Here is a 24,199-nt window from a genome sequence, read left to right as displayed (position 1 = left end):
GCTGCTGCTGTTGTTAAAGCCTATAACATGAATCAGTGTGAATATAGAAGTTCTACAATAACCACCATGAGAAGGTTTTCTAATACCACATTTGAGATTACCTCCACCTGATCACTTAGGGAGGGCGTACAGCAGGGTGGGCAGTACATCCCTGTTATATTATTTATAATACACCTTGCTTAAGCTACATAATTTTCAACCTGGCAGCTGTTCAGTGCTGTGTTTTTTGGTGAAATGAATTGAAATTGCCAGTGATCTGCTCCCGTTGGACTAATGGCTTTGGAAGCAGGGGTAATGGGCAACAGATCCTCATGCCACAGTGTTTCCCAGGAGAGAGAGCACTGTCAATGAATTTGCAAAAGGATGGGCAGCATCTAGCTGTGTTTGTGAATGAGCTCTCAAAAGGCAAGGAAATGGACTTCTGCCATCTTTGGAATGAGAACAGGAGAATCAAAGGGGTTGTTTCTCCTGGCTTGAAATGTCAGCAGCAGCAGTCAGTCAGTCACTGATGTGCTCAGATTCTGAAAGAGTGCAGATGGCGGCAGCGAGGTGCCAGAGGACTCTAAAAGAGCTGTTTGCATGGCCAAAAATAAACTTAGTTAATAGGGCAAAAACTTCAGCTGAGGCAGCATTGAGCAGTGTTGCTTGTACACTACTGTGCTCCAGTGTAATTGTATGGTGACATTTCCTGGGCTGTTCTACACAGTATGTATTGCATATTCCTCTTTGGGAATTATAAACACCTCCTTTTGGAAGATCTCATTTCCATTGCTTCCATTGCTACCTGGGTCTTTAGACATGATGGTAGACATGTGTAATGTAGTATTATTATTTTCTAAAATTGTAGAGTGGGGCAGTTTCTAGCAATACAGTGGTACCTCGGGTTACAGACTCTTCAGGTTACAGACGCTTCAGGTTACAGACTCCGCTAACCCAGAAATAGTACCTCGGGTTAAGAACTTTGCTTCAGGATGAGAACAGAAATCGCACAGTGGCGCGGCAGCAGTGGGAGGCCCCATTAGCTAAAGTGGTGTTTCAGGTTAAGAACGGACCTCCGGAATGAATTAAGTGCGTAACCAGAGGTACCACTGTACTTCAAATACACCACAATGGTGTAACCAGCCAGATAAACTACCAACAACAGCAACATAGGAATACTAAAACCACAGGGTGCTTTTACTATTTTACTCCCAACTTCATGGAACAAGAAGATTATTTTTACTTGATGGTGGAATCCCTTTAGACTCATCGCCATCCGTCCTTCCAAGGTTGGGGAAGGACACTCCACAATGCCGAGAAACACGACAGCGAAAGCTCCTGTATGTATCAGTATATGTGCCAGTTGCATGTGCCAAGCTGTAAAGTGGGTTTCAACTGCAGTTTACTGAGTTTATGAACATTCAACTTGTATTGCAGTCAACTGTCAATTACTCTCTTTATAACAAGAGTCCACTTAGGAGCAATGGTGTCAACTGCACAAGTCTTTCACCTCCCACAGAATGGCTAGGGCTGTTGACGCCATACCTGATGGAAACTCCCTAAGGGCTCTTGGGAATCTGTTGGATTCAATTGGCTTCTTGGGATGGGTTGTTTCTAATAAGCCCACCACCCCTACAGAAAGGAACAGAATCAACCAGTGTCTTGGTAGCTTTTCCCAGTCATGCTTTCCCCAATATTTCTACCTTATACTCCTACAAAAGCCCTCCTCTCCTTCAATATTCTGACTCTCCCTTGGTGTCCCTTACGCCTAGACCTTCTCCCAGGACATCCATGTTCTTCCAGCCTTTCTTCAAAGCCACCTCTTCCATCCTTCTTTTGGCTGACTACACCTTTGCCCCTCCGCCTCAGCTGAAATGAAGACCAAGCCCTCTTTGCTGCATCTGCTAATTCCGCCAGTGGCCTCTCCTACAGTTGGAATCTGAAGATAGGGCCAGTATGTCTTTGTTTATGTTAGCCTGAAACGCTCCATACATAGATAGATGGTGTTGCAAAATGACACAGCTCTGCCTCAGCCTTACTCCCCCATGTCTGTGGCGTGCAAGTTTTGTTTTGAGCAGATAGGCTGAGCCATGAATCATAGAATTGTAAGGGACTCCAGCCCCCTGCAACTAGATTATATATGCCAGATGGCCACCCAACCTTTGCTTTAAAAACTCCAAGAAAGTAGGGTCCACCACCTCTCATGGGTCCACTGTCAGAACATCTCTTCCCAGCAGAAAGGTCTTCCTGATGTCAGAATCTCCTATTGTGTAACTTGAAGCCATTGTCAACATCCTTCTTAAATTGTGGCACCCAGAATTGGACACAGTATTCCAGGTGTGGTCTGACCAAGGTAGAAGAGAGTGGTACTATTATTTCTTGATCTGGACACTATACTTCTGTTGATGTAGCCTAAAATAGCATTGGCCTTTTTTTGCTGCTGCATCACATGGTTGACTCACGTTAAGCTTGTGGTCTACTAAACCTCTGGATCCTTTTCCCATTTACTGCTGGCATGCGAGGTGTCCCCCATCTTATTCTTACATTCGTCCGTATTGCAATTCATTTTGTTAGTTGGGGCCCAGTTCTCCAATCTCTTAAGATCATCTAGAATCCTGATTCTGTCTTTAGCGGCATTGGCTACCCCTCTCAGAATTCAATTTTTGGAAATTTAGCTTTTGTGTGTGTTGTGTTGACTTTTCTTTTCTTCTTAAGGAACAAAGGGGGGGGAGCAGTTTCTAGCACTTAATAGTTGCAACTTTCCATGCTGAAATACATGACTGAGAGCCTGTGTGGGATAGTGCAGTGTTGGGTCCCCATATGTTGTTGGACTACAACTCCCATAATCTCTGACCACTGGCTAAACTGGCTGGGAATGATAGGAGTTGTAGTCCAACAGCTTGTGGGGACCCAAGGTTGGAGAGCACTCATGTAGTGATTAGTGTCGGACTAGGACCTGGGAGAAACGGGGTTTCAAATCCCTACTTGGCCATGAAGCACCCTAGGTGACCTTGGGCCTTGGGCCACTGCCTCTTAGCTTAACCTACCTGAAAGGGTTGTTGTGGGGATTAAATGAGGAGGGGGAGAACCATGTTGACCACCTTGAGCTCCTTGGAGAAAAAAGGTGGGATCAAAATGCAATTAAATATATAACTCCTGGCACCTATTGAGCAATAAGAACAAGTGGCTTCATGGGTTGGTAGTGCCTGCTGGTTAGGCGTTTGCAGCTGTTAGCTGGATTTCTACTGGGTTCTAATTTTCCTTCTCTCTCTTCTCCATAGGCATTTGTATCAAGTGCGGAAAGGGGGTATACGGGGCCAGCCAGGCTTGCCAGGCCATGGGGAACCTCTACCACACCAACTGCTTTACATGCTGCTCTTGTGGTAAGTCACGTGCTTTTATGGCCTCTTGCAAAAAAAAATGCCTTAACTTGTGTCCCTGTTGGATTTTGAGGCCTGCCCCTTGGGGTGCCTTCACTGCGTGCATGGCATTTTGATGAATTGAAGGTCTAAATGTGTAAAATGAAGGCGAAAATTTGGAATACTTGGGGAATCCGCAGGTTATAATGGACTGCAAAAGTAGTGATGCTGTGACTCACCAGAAGTGAGGCGACTGGTGCTCTACTTAACCCATTGTAGAGCAGAATACCTGTGGCGGTCAAATTTCAGCTGGAAAGTGATGCTTCATTTTTATTGCTATGTTTCAAAAGTGTCTGGGCAGGTCTCATTACATGCAGGGGTTTACATTCCTGGCTATTCTGTATATAAGCAAAATTGTGCAAAGCCAGAATGACTCCTGGAACGCTATGTGTCTAAAGCTGCATTGAGCAGGCCTTGCCCCCCATGCAAGACGGGGAGCTTTTTTAAACTGCCCTCCTTGCTTACCAGGAACTGGGAATGGTGTGCAGTAGCAGCCTTTGGGCTCTCAAATTTCAGCAGCACCTTAAAATTTGACACTCTCCCTGCTCCCCCTTCTCATGCTCCATGCTACAGCATTGTTGTAGCACCCCCTACAGTGCAGCATTCAGTGCGGCTGAACCAATCATGCTACCCTAAAACCACCTCTGAGTTGCATGAGGACTCTGGAAGGTCCTGCAAGGCTCCAACGAGGTCTTGTGAGATTTTGTGAGATCTCAGATGACCCTTCCAGGGGGTTTTCCTGTTCTTCTATCCCATATATTTATTTTCCTGCTGTCGGCATAAAGCTGTGATCATGCATGTAAAATCAACCTAAGATGAGATCTATCTGCACAGATACTGGAGAATATTTAAGGTGATAAGGGCCTTCTCAGGAGCAGCCTCTCAGTTTTGGAGTACCTTCTGCAGAGGGGTTGTCCCAGCACCTATTTTAATGACTCTTTGACACAAGGAAATTTTTATTATTATTATTTTCACGGGCCTTTTAAACTCTGTTTTTTAAATCTGTTGCATTTTGTCATGGTTTGTAGACTTCTCTGATTTAAAATGACTGTGTGTATGTATGTATGTATGTATGTATGTATGTATGTATTTATTTATTTATTTATTTATTTATTTATTATATTTCTATCCCTTTTTATGGGAAAAACAATTTCAGAGTGGCATGCAATAAAACAGCATATAAGCAACAAAATCAAAATCAAATGGCATAAAATAAAGCAGATGTTTTAGTGTTAGTGCTTCTAAAAAAGAATTTTATTTATGAGGATTTGTTGGGGGGGTTGTTTAGTAAAAAGATTTAAAGAAGTTTTTTACAATTAAAAATCCATCCTCCCCCTCGTCTTGTTGATACAGTTTTACAGTGGTACCTCGATTTACAAACTTAATCCATTCCGGAAGTCCGTTCTTAAACCAAAGCCGTTCTTAAACTGAGGTGCGCTTTCCCTAATGAGGCCTCCCACAGCCGGTGCCCTTCTACCATTCAGCTTCCGTTCATAGACCGAGGTAAAGTTCGCTAACTGGAACACTACTTCCGGTTTTGCGGAGTTTGTATACCGAATAGTACGTAAACAGGGCTGTTCTTAAACCGAGGTACCACTGTACATGGATTTTATGATTTTACTTTTTAAAGCATGTTTTTTCGTTAGCCAGAGAGCAGTTGTCACTGTGCATGGATAAATGCCTAATGAGTGAGTGAGTGGACGAATAAACGAATTAATAAATTGAGGCCACCTGTGCACATTGCTTCCACCATACACATCTCCCTAGTTTTGATCAGTGTGGCTTTGTGAACCTGGTGCACTCCAGCTGTTTTGAACTAGAACTTCCATTAGCCCCAGTCACCATGACCATATGATGCTGCGGCTGATGGGAGTTGTAGGACATCTGCACATTCCATGAGCACTGGGCTTACTCGTGTATATTTGGTAAGGGACTTAATCAAAATGTTATTTATTGGAAGTCCTATATATAGTATGTGGAAAAGCCAAAAGAATAACACACATTCCTCCTAGAGGAAAGAAAAATAAGGAAAGGGGTGAGTTTTCAGATACCTGAACGGTTGGCAGAAGCCAATAGTAGACCAACGGTTTGCCTAAGACGTTTGTGCTAGTGTTGTGTTTTGATTAGAGTATGGGATTTGGACTGGGGAGACTTGAGTTCAAATCCTCCTGGTCTGTCATGAAGCCCGCTAGGTGATCTTGGGCCAGCCACCCTTTCAGCCTAGCCTGCCTCACAGGGTTGTTAGGAGGATAAAATGAGAGGGCACAGGGAGAGCCATGAACACCACCCGAAGCTCCATGGTGGAAGGAGAGGACATAAATCACCACATTTTTAAAGGTCCTGAGCAACCAGGTGGCTGAATTCTGTTTTTTTCTTGCTGCAGGGTTTTGTAGTAAAATTAACCTTGAACTGTTATGTCTGCATTTCAACAGAAGCTGTAATCAGTTTATGCTGTCTCTGTTAGAAGGAAATATTTTGCTGTCTCTTATTGTTTTTTATTGATTTTAACTATTGTGTTGCATTTTTGATACCATAATATTTGCGAGCCCCCCAGGGAATGTTTGTCGATGGGCAGTCATATGAAACTTACTACTATATTTATTTGTTACTAGATGGCTACAGAACTTTTTGTTTATAATGCCCTGGCATAGGGTCTGCTTGGGTGTGATTTGTGGCCCTTCTCTCTCCACATCCAGCAATGCTGTGTTGACTATTAATGAAAGGGTAGATGGAAAATACAAAAATTACCCAAGGGATTGGGTTCTTGCCCCCCCTAGCATGACCTCCCACTTCCCACTGCCTTGATCATATATTTTTAACATTCCTAGGATACTTAAAAAAAATAATCCCACATTATGTCAAGCGGTTGTGGGAACTGGAACCGATGTCGGGACGTGGCTGCAGCTGAGTGGCTGATCTGAGAGGCTGGCTTGGCGCAAGGCCTGCTCAAACAGCCACCCTTCCGCCTTCTCCATGAGTTAGCCCAAAGTTAGCTGCAGAGACTTGCCCATGGGGACCTCTGAAAGAGCACTCCTTGACCCTGGCTTTTGGCCTGAGCTCTGCATAGCAGTGTTTTTACTTCTGTTCATTCTTGAAATCACAAAATGGAACAAATGGTTATTTCTGGCTTAATGTTTCAGAGGGCCACAGTCTCCTTAAGAACATTCATTATACACCTTTTGGCGCCAGGCAAAAACGTTAACTTTTTAAACCAGGCCTTTGGTTGATCTGATTGACATCCTATACTCTTTTAAAATGTGGCTCTTTTGGGGAGATGTTATTGGGTTATTTTTAGTTTATATATTGTGATCTTTTCTGTGAGCCGCCATGAGACCTCCGGGTATAGGGCGATATATAAATTCAATCAATAAGAAAGAAAGAAAGAAAGAAAGAAAGAAAGAGAAAGAAAGAGAGAGAGAGAGAATTTCAACAGAAAGCTAGTTAGCAGAGACATGATTGTAAAAGCACCACCACTTTCCTTTTGTTTTTAAACTGTGTATCTGTTTGCTACCCTGGACTCCTTGGGGAGGAAGGGTGGGGTATAAATTCAGTAAAAAAAAGAATTTTAATAAGAGAAATATCTTAAAACAGTGATTTTGCCTCCCCCCCAACTTTCTAAGGGATGTTTTCCATATATAATTGGGCTGAGGAGCCCCAAGTTTCTGTCATGCCATCCCTGCATGTTTTCGAGGCTTCAGGATATCCACTCAGTTCATGTGGGCCTAGCTAGGCCTTTGGAGCATCACTGGCACTCCATATGAACTGAACAAGTAGCTCCACTATGCTCCAATAGTAGGATTAGCAATTACAGTCGTACCTCTGCTTACATATCCCTCTGGATACGTAAACTTCGGAATATGAACGCAGCTAATCCGGAAATATTTTTCTGGGTTTCGGTGCGCATGAGCAGAAGCGGTCCTCCGGAATGGATCCCGTTCGCAACCAGAGGTACCACTGTAGTTTCCAGTGTTTGCTGAAAGTGCAGTTTGAGAGTTACCATAGAAGTGGGAGGGATGCAACTGTTGTTTGAGGTCTGTTGGACATGACAGCCTCTCAGTGCAATTGCTCTGTATTCTGTTGCATTCGATCCTCCACCTCAATCCCGGAGATCCTCTGATGGGGCACTTTGGCCCTTGGGGTTCAGTTGGCCTTCGCTAGGGACTGAGTCCTTAGAGTAACAGTCCCTGCTGCCCTGTGGAACTCGCTGCCTGTAGAGATTTGTCAGGAACCATCCCTCCCTTCTTTTTGGAAGGTAAACGGCATTTCCATGCGGCTCCCTCGGCCAGTAAAGCGAGATGAGCGCCACAACCCCAGAGTCGTCCGCAACTGGACCTAATGGTCAGGGGTCCCTTTACCTTTACTACTTAGGCAGGACTTCTCATCATGAACTTTTATTTAAACCAACCAATATCTACTGATGCTTTACTGATGCTTTTAGTTATGTTTTATAGATATTCATTAACTGATTTTATTGTATCTGGAAGGTCACCTTGGAATATTCTGTACATTTTCAAATTAATACAGTGGTACCTTGGTTTGCAAACAGTCTGGTTTGCATACATTTTGGATTACAAACACGTCAAACCCAGAAGTGCTTGTCCCAGTTTGCGAACTTCTTTTGGATTACAACCCCCCCCCTTTTTTTTTTGGATTACGAACAAAAAAATTTTGGATACCCCATTGGCGAAAGCGTGCCTTGGGTTTAACCTGTTTTGGTTTACAAACAGACCTCCAGAACGGATTATGGTTGTAAACCAAGGTACCACTGTAAATACATTTTGGGCAGAATCCTGCCCTGTATGTGCTCAGAAAATGTTTCCTATTCAAAGCACTCATATTCAGCCTCCTCGTCCTGCTCAAATACTTTCAAGTGCATTTTCAGAGGTCCAAGATCTAAAAACATGCTTTTCTTAAAATAACAATAAAAATAAATAATAGCTGAGTTTCCCAAGAAGCTAAACTTGGGCCCAAGGCCATATTCTGTTGCTGACATACAGCCCCTGTGCTTGTTGATAGTGTGCAATGCAGTCAACGGATTTCTAAAAGAAATTCTAACTGGTCGTACTTTGTCTCATGAATATAGATAAAATATACAGTAAATATAGTACCATTTGAGGTACCTATCTACACATACACAACATGGACTCATTTTCCTAAACTCTGAATTGTGAGTGGCATTTCCTTTGTCCTTTTAGGATAATTTCACAAGTCTTTCATATCCTTAATTAAAATATTTGTGTCTTGCTACTGTCATAGGATGCCTCTTTTTAAAATTTAAAACTGTGCATTTAAAATGAAATCTGTGTGTGTGTGTGTGTGTGTCTGTCTGTCTGTCTGTCTGTCTGTACGGGGAGGGGGCTGAAGAGTGGCAGTGCCTCCCTCTCCCATACTTAAATTGTCAGATTCCAGACTGGGGTGAAGTAGAATAGAGTGAGTCAGTGACCTCAGCCAAGAAGAATGTTGCTTATTTACGTAGAGCTCCTGCTATTTTACCAGCGAGCCTTTTATTATGCAAGGACAATGTATGCCAGTTTCTGTATTTATTGGCTAAGTGAAGGCTTGCACATTTTGAGATTTGCATCCTAATAGTTTTAGTAACTAAATATATGCAAGCTCCCTGAAAAATAGCGCTGTGAGATTTTTGTTTTGTATTGCCCCATTTTCTGTGTTAGTCTTTCTTTAAAGGATCTCGTGCAAATATTGGAGACACTCCTTCTACTGCAATAGGGTCTATTTGAAAGGAAAGAGAGTTACGTGTGTTACGCCCCTCCATTTGTGGGGCTTATGAGGGAAAAACTGTTGGTGGATTGTTCCCAGTCTTTGCAAAATTATTCCTGGGATTCAGCTGCTCTTGGAGCTTTATTTCATTTTGTTTTTAAATAGCGACTTTGCCTCCAGTTCCATCTTTATTAGGCAGCAGCAAAGAATTCTAAAATATTTCAGTGTCTTTTGATGCATTGGGGGGGGGGGCGGGGGGCGGACTAGAATGCAATCAGTTTTAGTCCAGAAAATGTGAGTGTTTGTACAATTTATACTCCAGACATTTTTGCCCTCCATAACAAAAGGTCTTTTCAGCTTTTTCTGGCCTGTTAGTTGAAACTACAATTCCTTTTTAGAAAAAAAAAATAAAGGTATGTTTGTTCTCTCTGAAGTGGAGCCACAGGAACCTTAGCATAACAGAAAATGTATGTTTCGGGATCTGATCCTGCATTCCTCCAAGTCAAAAGAGAGTGTAGGTGCAAAAGGGATTCTGTGTTTGGGATCCCACTACGGAGAATATAAATTGGTGCAGCCAGTCCTGTGGTATCCATTTAGTGATTTGTGTTTCCAACACTGATGCAACGTGTGAATAGCAGCTCCTGCCAAGGTGCAGTATCTCATTTTGAGAGGAATTTTGGCACAGAATTAATTCTCTCTCAACCTTTGTTTCTGGTACTGGGGATGTTTTTTGTTTTGTTTTTAAGGGCTGGTGGGGGTGGGGAGTTGAATATGTACAAGGAGGCTTGCTTCCTGCAGATATCTTGGTTGTAGGGCAGACCTCCCTGTTGACTGGTTCCTTCAGCTAGAGCTTAGCTTTCAAACTTCCTTACCTTTTTGAGCTTTTCCACCTTTCCCTGGAATCCCTGCATATTCTAGAACAGCCTCTGCCAACCTGTTGCCCTTCAGATCAGGGGTAGGCATCCTAAGGCACATGGGGGTCATTTAACTGGCCCACGAGCCACCTCCGAACCGAGCCGCCCGCTCAACAAGTTACCACACGCTGCGCCAAACCAGTGCAGCGCGGGGACTTGCTTCCGCAGCACCGGAAATCACGTCTGTGCAGGCGCAGATGCTGGAAATCAAGGGCGTGTCCGGAATCCAGCCCACGGAGAGATCTCTGCTGGGGTGAACTGGCCCAGGCGAGGTAAACCTTGCCGACCCCTGCTTCAGATGTTTTGAACTGCCATCTGTTCTACGAATCTGCTCAGCTCAAAGCTCAGTAGGCAAGGCATCTCAACAGGGCATTGTGTGTGCTGCCATTCTGCAGGAGCCCAGCAATAACATGAAATTATAGGTGCAGAATTCAGCTTCTGGAGAATCTCTGCTTTCATTGTAATAAGCAAGTTTCTAATCCTTATGGGCTGAAATGATACACAGTGATGTTCTGAGGTATTTTGCTTCCTGCAATGAAACCCCAGTTCTCTAATGACCACCTAAGCCAGGGCTAACAGTTTTTTAAACAAGCAAGCAAGCAAACCCCGAATTAAGTATAAAAATCTGACAGACATAAGAGAAAGAGGGAGTTTTGCCCTTCCAGACCTCCGACTTTATTACGAGGCAGCGTGCATCTACTGGATGAAAGAATGGATGGAGCTAAGAGATACCAACATTTTAGACTTAGAACGTTTTGATCTATGCTTTGGATGGCATGCATATCTGCATTATGACAAATCAAGGGTGCCCAAAGGTTTCCAAAACCATGTCATAAGTAGAAGTACATACATGGTTTGGCAGAGACACAAAGATCTTTTAGAGAGAAAACCCCCAAGATGGATATCACCAGCTGAGGTGGTTTCAGTGAAAAGGTTGAACATGGATGAGAAGTGGGCCACCTTACAGAGTTTAGAGAAGGAGGAGAGAGAAGAGATTTTGAATCATACTGTAGATTGATTTCAGTACTTTCAGGTGAACGAGTAATATAAAAGAGACAATAAGGAAAAGGTATTTTCGGAAATGAGTTCAGAATTTGACAAAATTGCAATAGGAAAGGGTGATAAATTAATCTTGAAAATTTATTAACTGCTACTGGAGTGGGAGACCAAAGATGAGATGGTAAAGGTGTCAATGACAAAATGGGCCATAAATATTGGTTACAACATAGAATTGTCCTCACTGGAAAAATTATGGGGGGAAACCATGAATTTCTCTGCCTGTTATCTTATTAAGGAAAACCTACAAAAGATGATGTACTGGTGGTACTTGACACCCAGCAAATTAGTGAAAATTTATTTTTAAAAAGGTCTAGTTTATGCTGGAAGTGCCACGAGGTAGAGGGAACCCTGATTAACATGTGGTGGTTGTGTAAATATGCTAGAGAGTAGCAACTCCTGATTTATCTTCCTGCCCTGTGAAGCCACCCAAAGGAGGTCTCCTCAGCCTTCCAGATCTGGAGAGATGCTTGAAAGGTTCCCTAAAGAAGTCTCAAATGTGGAATGAAGTTGGTTTGATTCTTTGTGTAGGGCATGGAATTTCCTTAGTCATCTTATGAAGCCTGTTAGGGCCGCAGTTTCCTGTCTGGGCTCACCCTGGAGGACCAGAGGCAACACAAGAATCCTCTTACTTTTCTTTCCCACACTCAAAAAATGTTATTCCTGAGGTTAAAGGAGCAAGGAATGCTGGGACTATCCTCCCTATATGAACCATTACTGAAATACTTTGAATTCTGTCTGCATCCTAAAAGGCTTACTCAGACACCCTTAAAATTCATGGGATTGAAAGCAAATGCACTTATTTTGGAAGGAGAATGGAGTTTGATTCCCTCCTCCCACTACTTCCATGTTTGGATCTAGAAAGTTGGGAGGAGGAGAGGAAGAGTCAACAGAAACTAAAATTCTTGGTTGGCATCCATCTGTCTTGGGAGACAAAGGAGGATTACACCTTTGGAGATGAAGTCAAAGGTTGCTGTGCCTGTAGAGATTGATGTGGGAGAGACATGTTTTGTTGCAGCTGGGGCAAATGAAGGTGTCCGGTTGTGCTGCTGCAGATGCACCATGGAAATTCTTCCATCTGTGTTCCTCCCAGCGGTCATTTCTCTATAACTGCTCACTGCTATAGATACACAGCTTGACTGTTTTCAAGCCCTGCGGTTGTCTGCAAGGGATTCTCACATGGCGGGGTTGATATTGCCAGCCTTCACGTCATGTTTGCAGGCATCTTTGTATCACGGAGTTGTTCTACCAATGGGCCTGGTGTTCCCTGTGGAGCATTTCCTTGGGGATCCTGCCGTCTTCGATTCTGTGAACATTACCAAGCCAGTGTAGACGTCGCTGAAACAAAAGAGTGTGAACATGTTGGGAATGTGGGCTTGGGAGAGCATATCTTTCTTTTTGAAATTCTGCCCTGCCATGTGATTCCCAAAATCCTCCTGATGCATGTGGAAGGTGTTGAGGTGTTGCTACCAGACTACCAGTGAGATTCATAGCTGAGTGGGGATTTAACCCTGGGCTCCCAGGTCCTAGTTTGACACTTTAACCAGTACACCACACTAGGGGTACCCTAAGTCATCCTAAAGCTGGGGCCCTTCAGATGTTTTTGCATTTACCACTGCACTGCATCTTGGTGAAAGGAGAGTGGGACTGCTTTGTTGCTGCAGATGTGATTTGGAATGTAGGTCCCTTGGTTGTTCAACAACTGATGAATGCTTCTAACCTTCCAGATGATAAACTCTTGAGCCCCCAACGGGGCAGCTATAACCTTAGTCCCATGCCTGATAATAACACATTTTCGCCTCTTAATAAGCTGTTGTCTGTGATGGGCAACTCATGATTTAACAGCACACTGAATGCATTTTTAAAGCACTTCTTAATAGTCTTATAAGGATTCCTCTTTGCCTGTGCCAGTCTTGAATGGAATTTTGCAGCCTGGCATTGCAAAATGAGCTATTGTTCTCCAAGTGCATGGGCAGGTGTGAAATGGAGAGCCACATCCTGGGCATTTCTGAAAACTAGTCCAACCAGGTTGCTGTGCCAGAGGGTTCTATCCAGGTAAAACCACAAGAGGAGGAAGGAAGGAAGGAAGCCTTGTGTTAGGGAAATACTCCTGAGGTGAGGGTCCCAAGAAAATCCTGCTGCAAAGAGTAAGGGAAAATGTATTTCATGTTGTGACACTATATCCCTTGCCAGGAAACTGCTGCAGGTTTGTGGTGTCTGCTTTATAAAGAGGCAATTCTGCAGTTGTAGACATTCCTGGTGAAAATTACCACTTTCACAGAATTCCTGACAGATTTAGGCTCTGATACCGGCAGGCAGTGTATTGTGACAAGGAATTGTTTTGAGATCTTTGAAGATACACTTGTAAATACTTGCTCACCTATGATAAGACTCTTGTGGACTCTTTTGTGGACTTGATTCCAGGGCTACTTCAAGTATTGAGACCAACCTGCTGAACATCTTTTATAAAACTGAATTTGACACCTGGAGGCTTTAGGACAGTACGAAGTACTCACCATCCTACCATCTCGGGCGTTTCATTGATGCAAATTGAGAAAATCTGCGTTAATGTACTTCATATCTGTGTGCTTCATGCAGTTTGCAGATGAATTGCCCTAGCAGCCTTCTATGGAGGGCCATTTTACTTTTCCCCCCAGGTGTCAGAGTTTAGTGGGGATTTCCTGGAAGACACTCAGAAAAGTATTGAAGATTATGGAAAAGTGAGTGGAATGGAATCAGGGCAGGATGGTCTAGGAACCCAGGGCATGTATTTAGAAAGCCTGACCACAAAAATTCTCTGTTTTCAGTTGTGCATGGTTTTTTATCAGCAAAAAAACCAACAACTTACATTCTCAGATTTTTCTCTGAATCCCATGTGGGTTAGAAACTTGCTTTGTAGGCTGAGAGCATAAAGAACCTGCCAACTTCCTAAAGAGACTGCATACTTCCTGCTCCACTATACTGATATGGCCTTGGAGATTTCCAGACCCCTTAATCATGGACACCAGCAAATACCTATTTTGCATCTTCTGTTATGGATTAAAATTCTTTTTATTGCCACCATGTAGCTAACTGAACAGTGAATGGAATAGGTGTCTTCAGCTTCAATTCCTAAAGTTTTAAAGTAAAAATCCACTGGCAGAAATACCTGTTCTGTCTTGTTTATTAGATGCCTTAATTTTAGTCAACTGCATGAATTCCTTTTAGGCAAAAGGATTGGCTGAGACAGAATTTGCGAACCTGTTGCCCTCCAGATGTTTTGGAACATCTGGACGGTGGCAGGTTGGCAAGGGCTGGGTTGATTCCCCTTCCTTCACTTTCTCATCAAGGGAGAATGTTCATTCAGAGATTCTGACTGGGTTGTTCTTTTTTTTTTTATGTATGAGCGTGAGTTTCAGTAAATTGAAGCTGAAAGAAGGGAGAATCTCCTTCTACATCCTTGCCCCATTCTTCCTCCCCTTCTGACCAATCCCACCAGGATGTCTCCATGGGGCTCCTGGCAACCACCCCTAGCTAGGCAGTTGTAGTCCAAAACATCTGGAGGGTATCAGGTTGGGGAAGGCTGGCATAAGTGTACAAAGATGGGTCCCTGTCTCCAAGGAGCTGTTTGAACCCTAATGTCAACGGTGGGAGAGGATGCAAACACTGAGAAGTTTAATTTACTCATCAGAAGTTTAATTTACTCCCTGTGCCAAAGCCCATGCATCTGACAAATGTCTGAATTATCTCTTGATTGTGAAAAGAAAATCTGGGGTGTCCGTGGTTCTTCCAAGTTAATTAATGCCTGATACAAGCATGTCACCTTTGTGCATTAAAAAACAGAACAAAACAGGTTACTCCCCCATCCTACCCCCAAATTTCTTTCTTTCTTTTACCATTGACTTGCAGGTTAGCTCTTGCTCGCTGCTGGCCTCCATCTGGGTGTAGATTCTGAACAAGCTAGTACAAGCTGTTCGTGCTGAAGGGCATGGCAGAGCCTGGGAAAAGGAGCCATTTTTAAGTGAGTGAGAGGGATGCCAAAGCCAGCCCTTCCATCTCCCTTCTCCCCCCTGCCCCTGAAAATAGTCTTTGATGTAGCCCAAATTCCAGCGGCTTCTGTGATAGTTGGCAGAGGATTGCAGAGTACAAGATGACAACAAAAGGCTTTTGGAAGCTGTTGCACTTGGATGCAAAATTAGGGCTTCTGTGTCATCTCAAGAAAGGGGGGGAAAGCCCTCCTTTCCTGCCTCCCTTGCTTATGGTGGGTGTTGGAGAAAGGGGGCAGTTGCAGGCCCAGAAGCTTTTCTGTGTCTTTCTAAAGTTCAGGCTCAGGAGCAGTTGCATAGATTATAATGTTTTAGATTATGTGCATTTTGGGTTTTAGTTTACACATCCACGGCTTCTGTTGTTTGTCTTGAGATTATTATTTTTTTAATCCAGCAACAAAAATTTACAAAATAACTAATAAAAAAACAAGCCTATCTCCGAGGCACGTGAACAGAAGTGTCCTTGGAAGGTCTTACCTTCGTGTTATGTTGTATTGATCATTAGCATTTGCAGATTACTGAAGTGTCTCTCCAATACCTGAGAAAGATGAAAAGAAAGCATAGATGGAGACCAAGGTCCCCTGTATGTTGACTCTTTCTGCATATTTTGATATCACAGTTGTATTCATCTGGAATTTTTCAAATGTGCAAAATCTTTACCAACCCTTTGTAGGGGCACTCATTTTGAAAGTGTCATCTTTTAAATCTTTGAAAAAAGCAGAGTTTGGCTCGGATTGTATTCATTATGCTCTTAAATCGTTTTGCAAAACAACACATTTTTTGAGAAATGCAAAACATTTCTGTGGAAAAATGCAGAAGCCCCGCATCATCACTACTAATAACACCAATACAGTGGTACCTCGGGTTAAGTACTTAATTCGTTCTGGAGGTCCATTCTTAACCTGAAACTGTTCTTAACCTGAAGCACCACTTTAGCTAATGGGGCGTTCTGCTGCCGCCGCACCACCGGAACATGATTTCTGTTCTCATCCTGAAGCAAAGTTCTTAACCTGAGGTACAATTTCTGGGTTAGTGGAGTCTGTAACCTGAAGCGCATGTAACCTGAGGTACCACTGTATCTTTCAAGGATGTGTTCACACTGAGCGATATCTCTGTGTGACTCTGCAATAACGGGGTGGGTGAACAGGCTCATTCACTAATGCATTAATCCCCAAATAAGCAGTGATTTAAACCCAAATAAATGGACTTCATCATTTCCTAGATCTGTGGTTCCTAATGTGACCCCCGTGGTCATCCCAATGCCCTCAAGAGCTTGTTACCTGCCAAGGGCCCCTGCTGCACCTCAATTTTTATTTCTAAAATTGAGTGAGTGTTTTGCATGTTAGATTGGAAATGTTGTTTTGGAGGTGGGGAGGGGCCTGCTTCCCCCCCCCCCCCGTGTTTTATTTGTAATATGTATATGAATGGTTTTGCCTGGTTTTTCTTTTTCTTTGGTGGTGGTGGTGGGAGGTCTGAGCATTTCCCATTTCTTTTCTGTGAAATGGGTACTTTGTTGTGCTCACAAATGTTTCTTCGATGTCAAAATGTGCTCCTGGCCCCTAAAATGTTGGGGAGCCCTGCCCTAGATGAATGGAAGTGCCCCATGGGTACCACTGAAGCAACGACATTGAATAAATTATCTCTGCAGTTGCACTAATTGGGGCTTTCTTCCTAAGATACTGTAGAGAATGTCATCCATAAAATTGTCACTCATCTCCATTTCTGTTCCTTATTTTTAACAACTTCTAAGTTGGGGTATTATGGCTCTGACTGTGCAATCTTTTTAACAGGAAGAAGATTACGAGGGAAAGCCTTCTACAACGTCAATGGAAAAGTCTACTGTGAAGAAGACTTCCTAGTAAGTAAGATTTTAGGGCTTTCTGTGTCTTTTTTGGCAGGGGAGGGAAATGACAAAATATGGCAGCCCTCAGCTCAGACACCTGTGGTTAGGAGGGTGGGTGCCAGTCATAACAAAAGGGGAGGCCTGTGAAACTTCCGTTTGTCCGTCATCACTGTGATCCCCAACGGTGGGGAGCTTAGCACAAGCAAAGGAAAATTTGCAGATTGACAGATGAGTAACCGTTTTATTTAAGTAGCAATTATGGTGTATACAGAAAAGCAAACAATAATGACAAGGATTCCAGAATCTCGCGAGTAGGCTGCTCTCAGCGATGATGCAACATCCCCACATCTGCCATCCTGACCTTGGGCTAGTGCTAGTCCAACAACCTCTCCCTTGGAATGTCTTCTCCCTCCATTTCATTCTGGGTTTCTGCATTTTGGGGGCCCTCAGGTACTATACCGTCAGTGCAAGATGAGAGGCGGGCAGATTATTCTCCTAAGGCTGCACCTGATCTTCTTGAATACTATTTTGCAAAGTGGGAATGGGAGAGCAGTGGGGCCTCTGCTGGTCTTGAGGGGCCCTGGGAAATGCCCAGCCTCGCCACCCTCCGGCACCAGCCATATTCTCTTTGTAGACCACATGATTAGTGAATATTATCTTTCTCCTGTCATAGAACATGGGCTGAATCAACTGCATGGTAAATAAGACCGATCACCTTTTAGGAGATGTGTGTTGTACAACCATTAATGGATTTTGTGCTTATGATAATTGCTGCTGCTCTTTTGGACTGAATTGTGCTTGTGTCCCTTGTAACTCTTGGCCTTCTGGTGGATTATTAATGCAGAAACAAACAGATAACTTGGAGCACAAAGATTGTTTGTCTTGCTTCTTGGCTTTGGCATCTGCAAACAGTCTATGACTGCATGTCACCCTCATCCTGCTTCCAGCTTTGGGATGGGAACGGGTGATGGCTGTATTAGGGTGCTGCAAAGGTGTTTGAGATATCAGGTGGGCAGTGAAGAGCAGGCCGATGGAAAACAAGCCATGCTTTGCTAAAAGAAACTGCTGTTTCGTTGAATGTGGAACAAGTCATTAGCTTAGTGTTACATATGAACGTGGCTGCTATTGCCTGTTGTGGCTGCTTAGGCAGTTGGACCAGGCCTTCAGCAAGGGAACCATTCTTTCGTTAGAGAGGGAAAAGAATCCCATCTGCCTTTTGCTCTCATAAATAATCCCAACTAGACATTCTTCCTCCATTTTGTCGATAAATTGCAGCGTAATTAGAGGCAAAGGAAATATGGCTTGCTATTTTTAATCAGGAACAACTTGGGTGCTCTCCACCCACTTGCCTTTAAATACCAGGTTAAAGAAAAGCCAAATAACTCACTGTTGATACTGGCAAAAGATTGAGGAGATGTTTTCCACACTGCACTGAAGCAGACAGAGTGTCTGGCAGTGAGGTCCATGGCAGGAGCTGGAGGACTAGAGCTCATTACCAGGCTTTCATGATGCTAGGAATAAAAGCTGCATCTCATTTACATTTTAAGTTGTCAGTACAGTCTGAGAGATGTAGTCAGCCAATTATAAGTTGGACTTGGAAGCTGTGAGATTGGAAATATCTGCAGAATTGGAGCTTCAATAAACTCTCTTGTCATTGGTCCATCACAAGTGGGACCTGCAACAGAATGTTGCAGCATGGACTTCAGGGTGCCAGCCGCGTCCCTTTCCAGGCCACTCCCATTCCCCACCCAATGGTGGGTGTCTCATTGTTTTTTCCCTCTCCTAAAGTTGTATGTCTGGCAAAATTGGAGTTCCCCAAAGCCTATTGATACATTCCTTCTTCTGTATATTTTGGCTGCCTGTGGATCAGCATTTGGTGAACTGAGTTCTCTGTTACTATGTAGATTGTTCTGTACAGTGGTGCCTCGCAAGACGAAATTAATCCGTTCCGCGAGTCTCTTCGTCTTGCGGTTTTTTTGTCTTGCGAAGCACGGCTATTAGCGGTTTAGCGGCTATTAACGGCTTAGCGGCTTTAAGAAAAAGGAAACAAACTCGCAAGAACTCGCAAGACGTTTCGTCTTGCGAAGCAAGCCCATAGGGAAATTTGTCTTGCGGAACGACTCAAAAAACGGAAAACCCTTTCGTCTAGCGAGTTTTTCGTCTTGCGAGGCATTCGTCTTGCGGGGCACCACTGTAGTATGCTTTGGTATCCTTGGAGTTTTCTTCATGGTTCTAGAGAAGAGTCAGGAAATACCTGGGGCCACATTGGTTGAAGTCTCAAAAACGAAATAATATTTTTTTGGCATGGCTTCAGGTAGTGTTAAGTAGCTCGTGAGTAGGACCTGGGAAACCAGGGTTCAAATTCCCCTCCAGCTGTGAAGCCCACTGGGTCACTTTGGGCCAGCCGCTATATCTTAACCTAACCTGCCTCACAGGGTTGTTGTTGTGAGGATAAAATGGAGAGAGGGAGAAGTGTGTTTGCTGCCTAGAGATCTTTGGAGAAAAGATGGGATACCGGTGCAATAATAATAAAGTAAATATATCCCTGTCCAGGAAGTATAAGAAGTGCAGCAAAATTCAACAAGCAGCGTCCACTCCAGCTCTTGGAGGAAGTATGCTAGTATGCTAACATACCTCTTTGGCTTTTTGTAACTCACATCCCAGCTGTGCCGAATTCAGTGTGCTTAGTGGCTGTGCAGCCCACATTGTCTACTTTTTCATAGAGCTGTCATTTGATGACAAAATACACACCTGACCACCAGACAACTTTTTTGAAATGGACCAGAGAATAGACAGCCCCCCCCCCCCGTCCTAAATAAAAGGCTCAAATCTAAACTTAGCCACCTCTTCCTTGCATCATCCTGTTTTGGATAAGCCTCCATAGCACACCTGTCTTTCTCCCAACCTCCATAAGAAACAGCCCTTTTTAAACCTTAAGTGCTGTGTGGTTTCTTTAGAGCCTGCTCTTTCTTATGCCACTTCTTGCCTAAGTACCCTTTGGCCTCCTGCCCTTTTCCTCAACACAAGTCCATTCCTTGCTCTGTGTCCTCCTTGCAGGCCCGTGCAGAGCTTGTCTGAGGCCTGGGTCTTGTTAGAATAAAGCTATAAACTCAAAACAAAAAAGCAGCTGGCCTCTTTGGGCCACCTTCTCCCAGCCATCTTAGCCTTCTGAGGCTCGGGGCAAGTGTACTTGGATTCTCACCCCACAGGCCTGCCCCCTTGTCTCAGGGGCCTGCTGCGTCTTGGCAAAAAGCCAAAGAGGTATGGGAGCAATTCCTGGTCTTAGCCTGCCCTTGTGTGAGGTTTTAACGGCACTCAAACTGGCAACTTTCCCTTCCCTCACAGAAGTCTGACTGCAAAACACTTAGCTTCATAAGCAACTGAACAATTCATGCCATCCATCCAGCTCAGTGTCAGTCTTCATCATAAGAACACCTATAGCTAAATTCCACACCACTAGTTCTCTACTTTCCTGGCTCCTCCGTGTGATGTCAATTCTCTTATAGTTATATTAGGAGTTATGGTAAGGAGCTACAGGCAAATAGCAGCCACACCCCTCTTAACATCATCATCATCATTAATCAATTATTTCAAGACAATAAATATATCAAAAGCAATTAAAATCCAGAAAGGTAGCTGATGCATTTAAAACAATACAAAACACAAACTCATGCAAAAACCTCTACTCTTCATCCTTACATACGTCAACATTCCTTTTAAAGTTCTAGTGGATGCAGGAAAGAACATGCTTGTTGAGGTTGTGGCTTTCTGAATATACAGTGCACAGATCAGATCCAACTTTGCCTGTTGGCCACAGATACACGTAATTCAACATTATGTTAAATGCTGTTGGGTGACAGAGAAAAGACGGAACTACTCAACACCTTCTTTGCCTCTGTCTTCACCCAAAAGGAAAGTGATGCCCAAGCTCAGGCTTCCTCAAACTTGGCTCTCCAGATGTGTTTGGCCTACTACTCCCATGATCCCTAGCTAGCAGGACCAGTGATCAGGGATGATGGGATTTGTAGTCTCAAAACATCTGGAGGGCCAAGTTTGAGGAAGCCTGCCCAACCTGGCGATAACAGAATAAATGACGTAAGGAGGGAGCTGCAGCCCAAGATAGGAAAAGAGGTAGTAAGGGAACACCTAGCTACTTTAAATGGATTCAAATCTCCAGGGCCTGATGAGCAGCATCCAGGGGTATTAAAGGAGCTTGTGGATGTAATTTCAGAGCCTTTGTCTATTATCTTTGAGAATTCTTGGAGAACAAGTGAGGTCCCTACAAACTGGAGGTGGGCAAATGTCGTCCCCATCTTCCAAAAAGGGAAAAAGGAAGACCCAGGTAACTACTGACCAGTGAGCTTGACATTGATACCAGGGAAGGTCCTAGAACAGATAATTCAACTGTCGGTCTGTGAGCATTTAGCAAATGATGCTGTGATTACTAAAACCCAGCATAAGTTTCTCAAAAATAAGTCATTCCAGACCAATCTGATTTCTTTTTTAATGGAATTACAAACTTGGTGGTTCAGGGAAATGCTGTGGACATAGTGTATCTTGACAAAGTCCCCCATGATATTCTCACAAGGATGCTGGTAAAATGTGGGTTGAACAAGGTAAATGTCAAGTGGATTTGTAGCTGGTTGACTGACGGAGCCCAAAGAGAACTCATTAATGGTTCCTCGTCATTCTGGGGAAAAATGACAAGTGGGGTGCTTCAGGATTCTGTCCTGGGCCTGTTGTTGTTTAACGTCTTTATAAATGACTGAAGGAATTGATGGGATGCTTATCAAATTTACAGATGACACCAAACTGGGAGGGGTAGCTAATGCCATAGAAGACAGAATCAGAATTCAAAATGACCTTAACAGATTGAAGAACTGGGTGCAAGCTAACAAAATGAATTTCAATAGGGACAAATGTAAGGTTCTGCACTTAGGCAGGAAGAACCAGGTGCACAAATTAGGATGGGGGACACCTGGCTTACTGGCAGTACATGTGAAAAGGATCTAGGGGTCTTGGTGGGCCACAAGCTTAACATGAGTCAGCAGTGTGATGCAGCAGCAAAAAAAGCTAATGCTATTCTAGGCTGCAGCAACAGAAGTACAGTGGTACCTCGGGTTAAATACTTAATTTGTTCTGGAGGTCCGTTCTTAACCTGAAACTGTTCTTAACCTGGAGCACCACTTTAGCTCATGGGGCCTCCTGCTGCTGCCGCACCGCCACAGCATGATTTCTGTTCTCATCCTGAAGCAAAGTCTTAACCCAAGGTACTATTTCTGGGTTAGTGGAGTCTGTAACCTGAAGCGTACGTAACCCGAGGTACCACTGTATAGTGTCCAGATCAAGGGAAGTACAGTGGTACCTCGGGTTACATACACTTCAGGTTACATACGCTTCAGGTTACAGACTCCGCTAACCCAGAAATAGTACCTTGGGTTTCAGGTTAAGAACAGACCTCCGGAACGAATTAAATACTTAACCCGAGGTACCACTGTATTAGTAGCACTCTCTTCTACCTTGGTCAGACCACACCTGGAATACTATGTCCATTTCTGGGCACCATAGTTTAAGAAGGATGTTGACAAGCTGGAACGTGTGCAGAAGAGGGCAACCAAGATGATCAAGGGTCTGGAAACTAAGCCTTATGAGGAGTGCTTGAAGGAGCTGGGTATGTTTAGCCTGGAAAAGAGGAGACTGAGAGGAGATATGATAGCCCTTTTCAAATACCGTAACTTATGGGCTGTCACATGGAGGAGGGAGCGTGCTTATTTTCTCCTGCTCTAGAGGGTAGGATTTGAACCAATGGCTTTATGCTGCAAGAAAAGAGATTCTTACTCAACATTTGGAAAAACTTTCTGACAGTAAGAGCTGTTTGGCAGTGGAACAGACTCCCACAAGAGGTGGTGGACTCCCCTTCCTTGGAGGTTTTTAACCAGAGGTTGGATGGCCATCTATCATGAATGCTTTAGCTGAGATTCCTGCATTGCATTGGGGTTGGACTAGATGACCCTTGGGATCCCTTCCAACTCTTAAGATTCTACGTATTCTTTCCCCTTCTTTGGGACTACTTAATTTTCATTTGATTTTTACATTGCTATGTCCCATTTAACAAGAATGCCTCATAGGGTGTAAAACAGTGTTAAGGAGAAAGAGAAGTGAGCTCATCTGCAAAAATAAAAGCAAAAGAAATGGAACTGCAAGAGATCAGATGGGGAGGCACCCTGTGGCTGGAGTAGATAACAGGAGAGCAGCCAGCCATGTAGTCAGTTCTTAGATTTTCAGTTCCTTTAGCCTCTGGGCAAAACTGGGAGGTCTGCCTATCAAAGGGTTTTTAAAAAAATCATAAAGGGGGAATTTCCAGTCACAGAGGAGCTTGCCGATGACTTGTGCAGTGTTAAATCAGTATAATATTTTTTTTTCTGTACTGCAAAAAAAAAAAAAAAAAAAAAGTCCAAGTGGGAAAAAGTAATGATGGAGGGCACTGGTTGTAAGAATGCAGAAAACACATGAAGGAAAAGCTAGACTGGCCTGAAAAAGATGGGAGTTGTTTCTCTTTATGATGAAGGATTTATACTCAAAGCTGAGAATATTTTAGCAGAGCTTTTTGCACATTGGACCAAACAATCCTTTATAAAATTGAGGTCCAAACACAGGGTGAAATGCTGACAAATGTAAGCTGGCTGAGGGGACGCTGCCTCTCTGTATTCTCTGGAGCAAAGTCTCGTTGGAGATTTCTGCTCAACAGTGAGACAGTCATGGGGTTTTCTTGTGAGAAGTTCTGAATTGTACAGCACTTTGCATGTGCAAGCCTGCATTATCTGAATCATTATCCCAGGCTAGGTGTGTGGTGGTGTCATTATATGGGTTTTGTCAAAGGTCTTTTAAATGCTGACAAAGCCATTCAAATAAATAGTGGTTATGCTGCGTCAGGAGCCTCAGAAGGATTTATTGTTTGCACTCTGCATTTCACTTCACAATTCATAGACGTGGGATATGTTTGGGGTTGGGTGGGTTTATACAAGCCATCACACACAGAGTGAGGGAGAGCATTTTAGGCTTAGGTCTCTAGATCATGGGTAGGCAAACTAAGGCCCGGGAGCTGGAGCTGGCCCAATCGTCTTCTCAAACTGGCCCACGGATGGTCCGGGAATCAGCGTGTTTTTACATGAGTAGAATGTGTCCTTTTATTTAAAATGCATCTCTGCGTTATTTGTGGGGCATAGGAATTTGTCATGTCCCCAA

At 43.6% G+C, this 24,199-nt stretch overlaps 1 protein-coding gene across 6 annotated transcripts in view; it reads left to right on the top strand.

Moving 5' to 3' along the window:
• Positions 1–24,199, top strand: part of WTIP (WT1 interacting protein) — a 59,107-nt gene that overhangs the window by 20,854 nt on the left and 14,054 nt on the right. For 2 of the 6 annotated variants that reach the window (XR_013393666.1, XR_003707826.2), the window contains exons 2-3: positions 3,261–3,362; positions 16,902–16,973. Coding sequence is in view for 2 of the 6 variants with exons in the window: in XM_028739366.2 (XP_028595199.2) it covers positions 3,261–3,362; positions 16,902–16,969 (170 nt within the window). In the remaining 4 variants the exon portion in view is untranslated. Of the gene's footprint in view, positions 1–3,260; positions 3,363–16,901; positions 16,974–24,199 lie in introns of those variants that run through there. The other 4 variants (XR_003707825.2, XM_028739366.2, XM_028739367.2 and 1 more) reach the window with 3 other exon arrangements.

The sequence above is a fragment of the Podarcis muralis genome, chromosome 7, assembly GCF_964188315.1.
Source record: "Podarcis muralis chromosome 7, rPodMur119.hap1.1, whole genome shotgun sequence".
Taxonomy (NCBI): domain Eukaryota; kingdom Metazoa; phylum Chordata; class Lepidosauria; order Squamata; family Lacertidae; genus Podarcis; species Podarcis muralis.
This window is presented reverse-complemented; position numbering and strand designations above follow the sequence as displayed.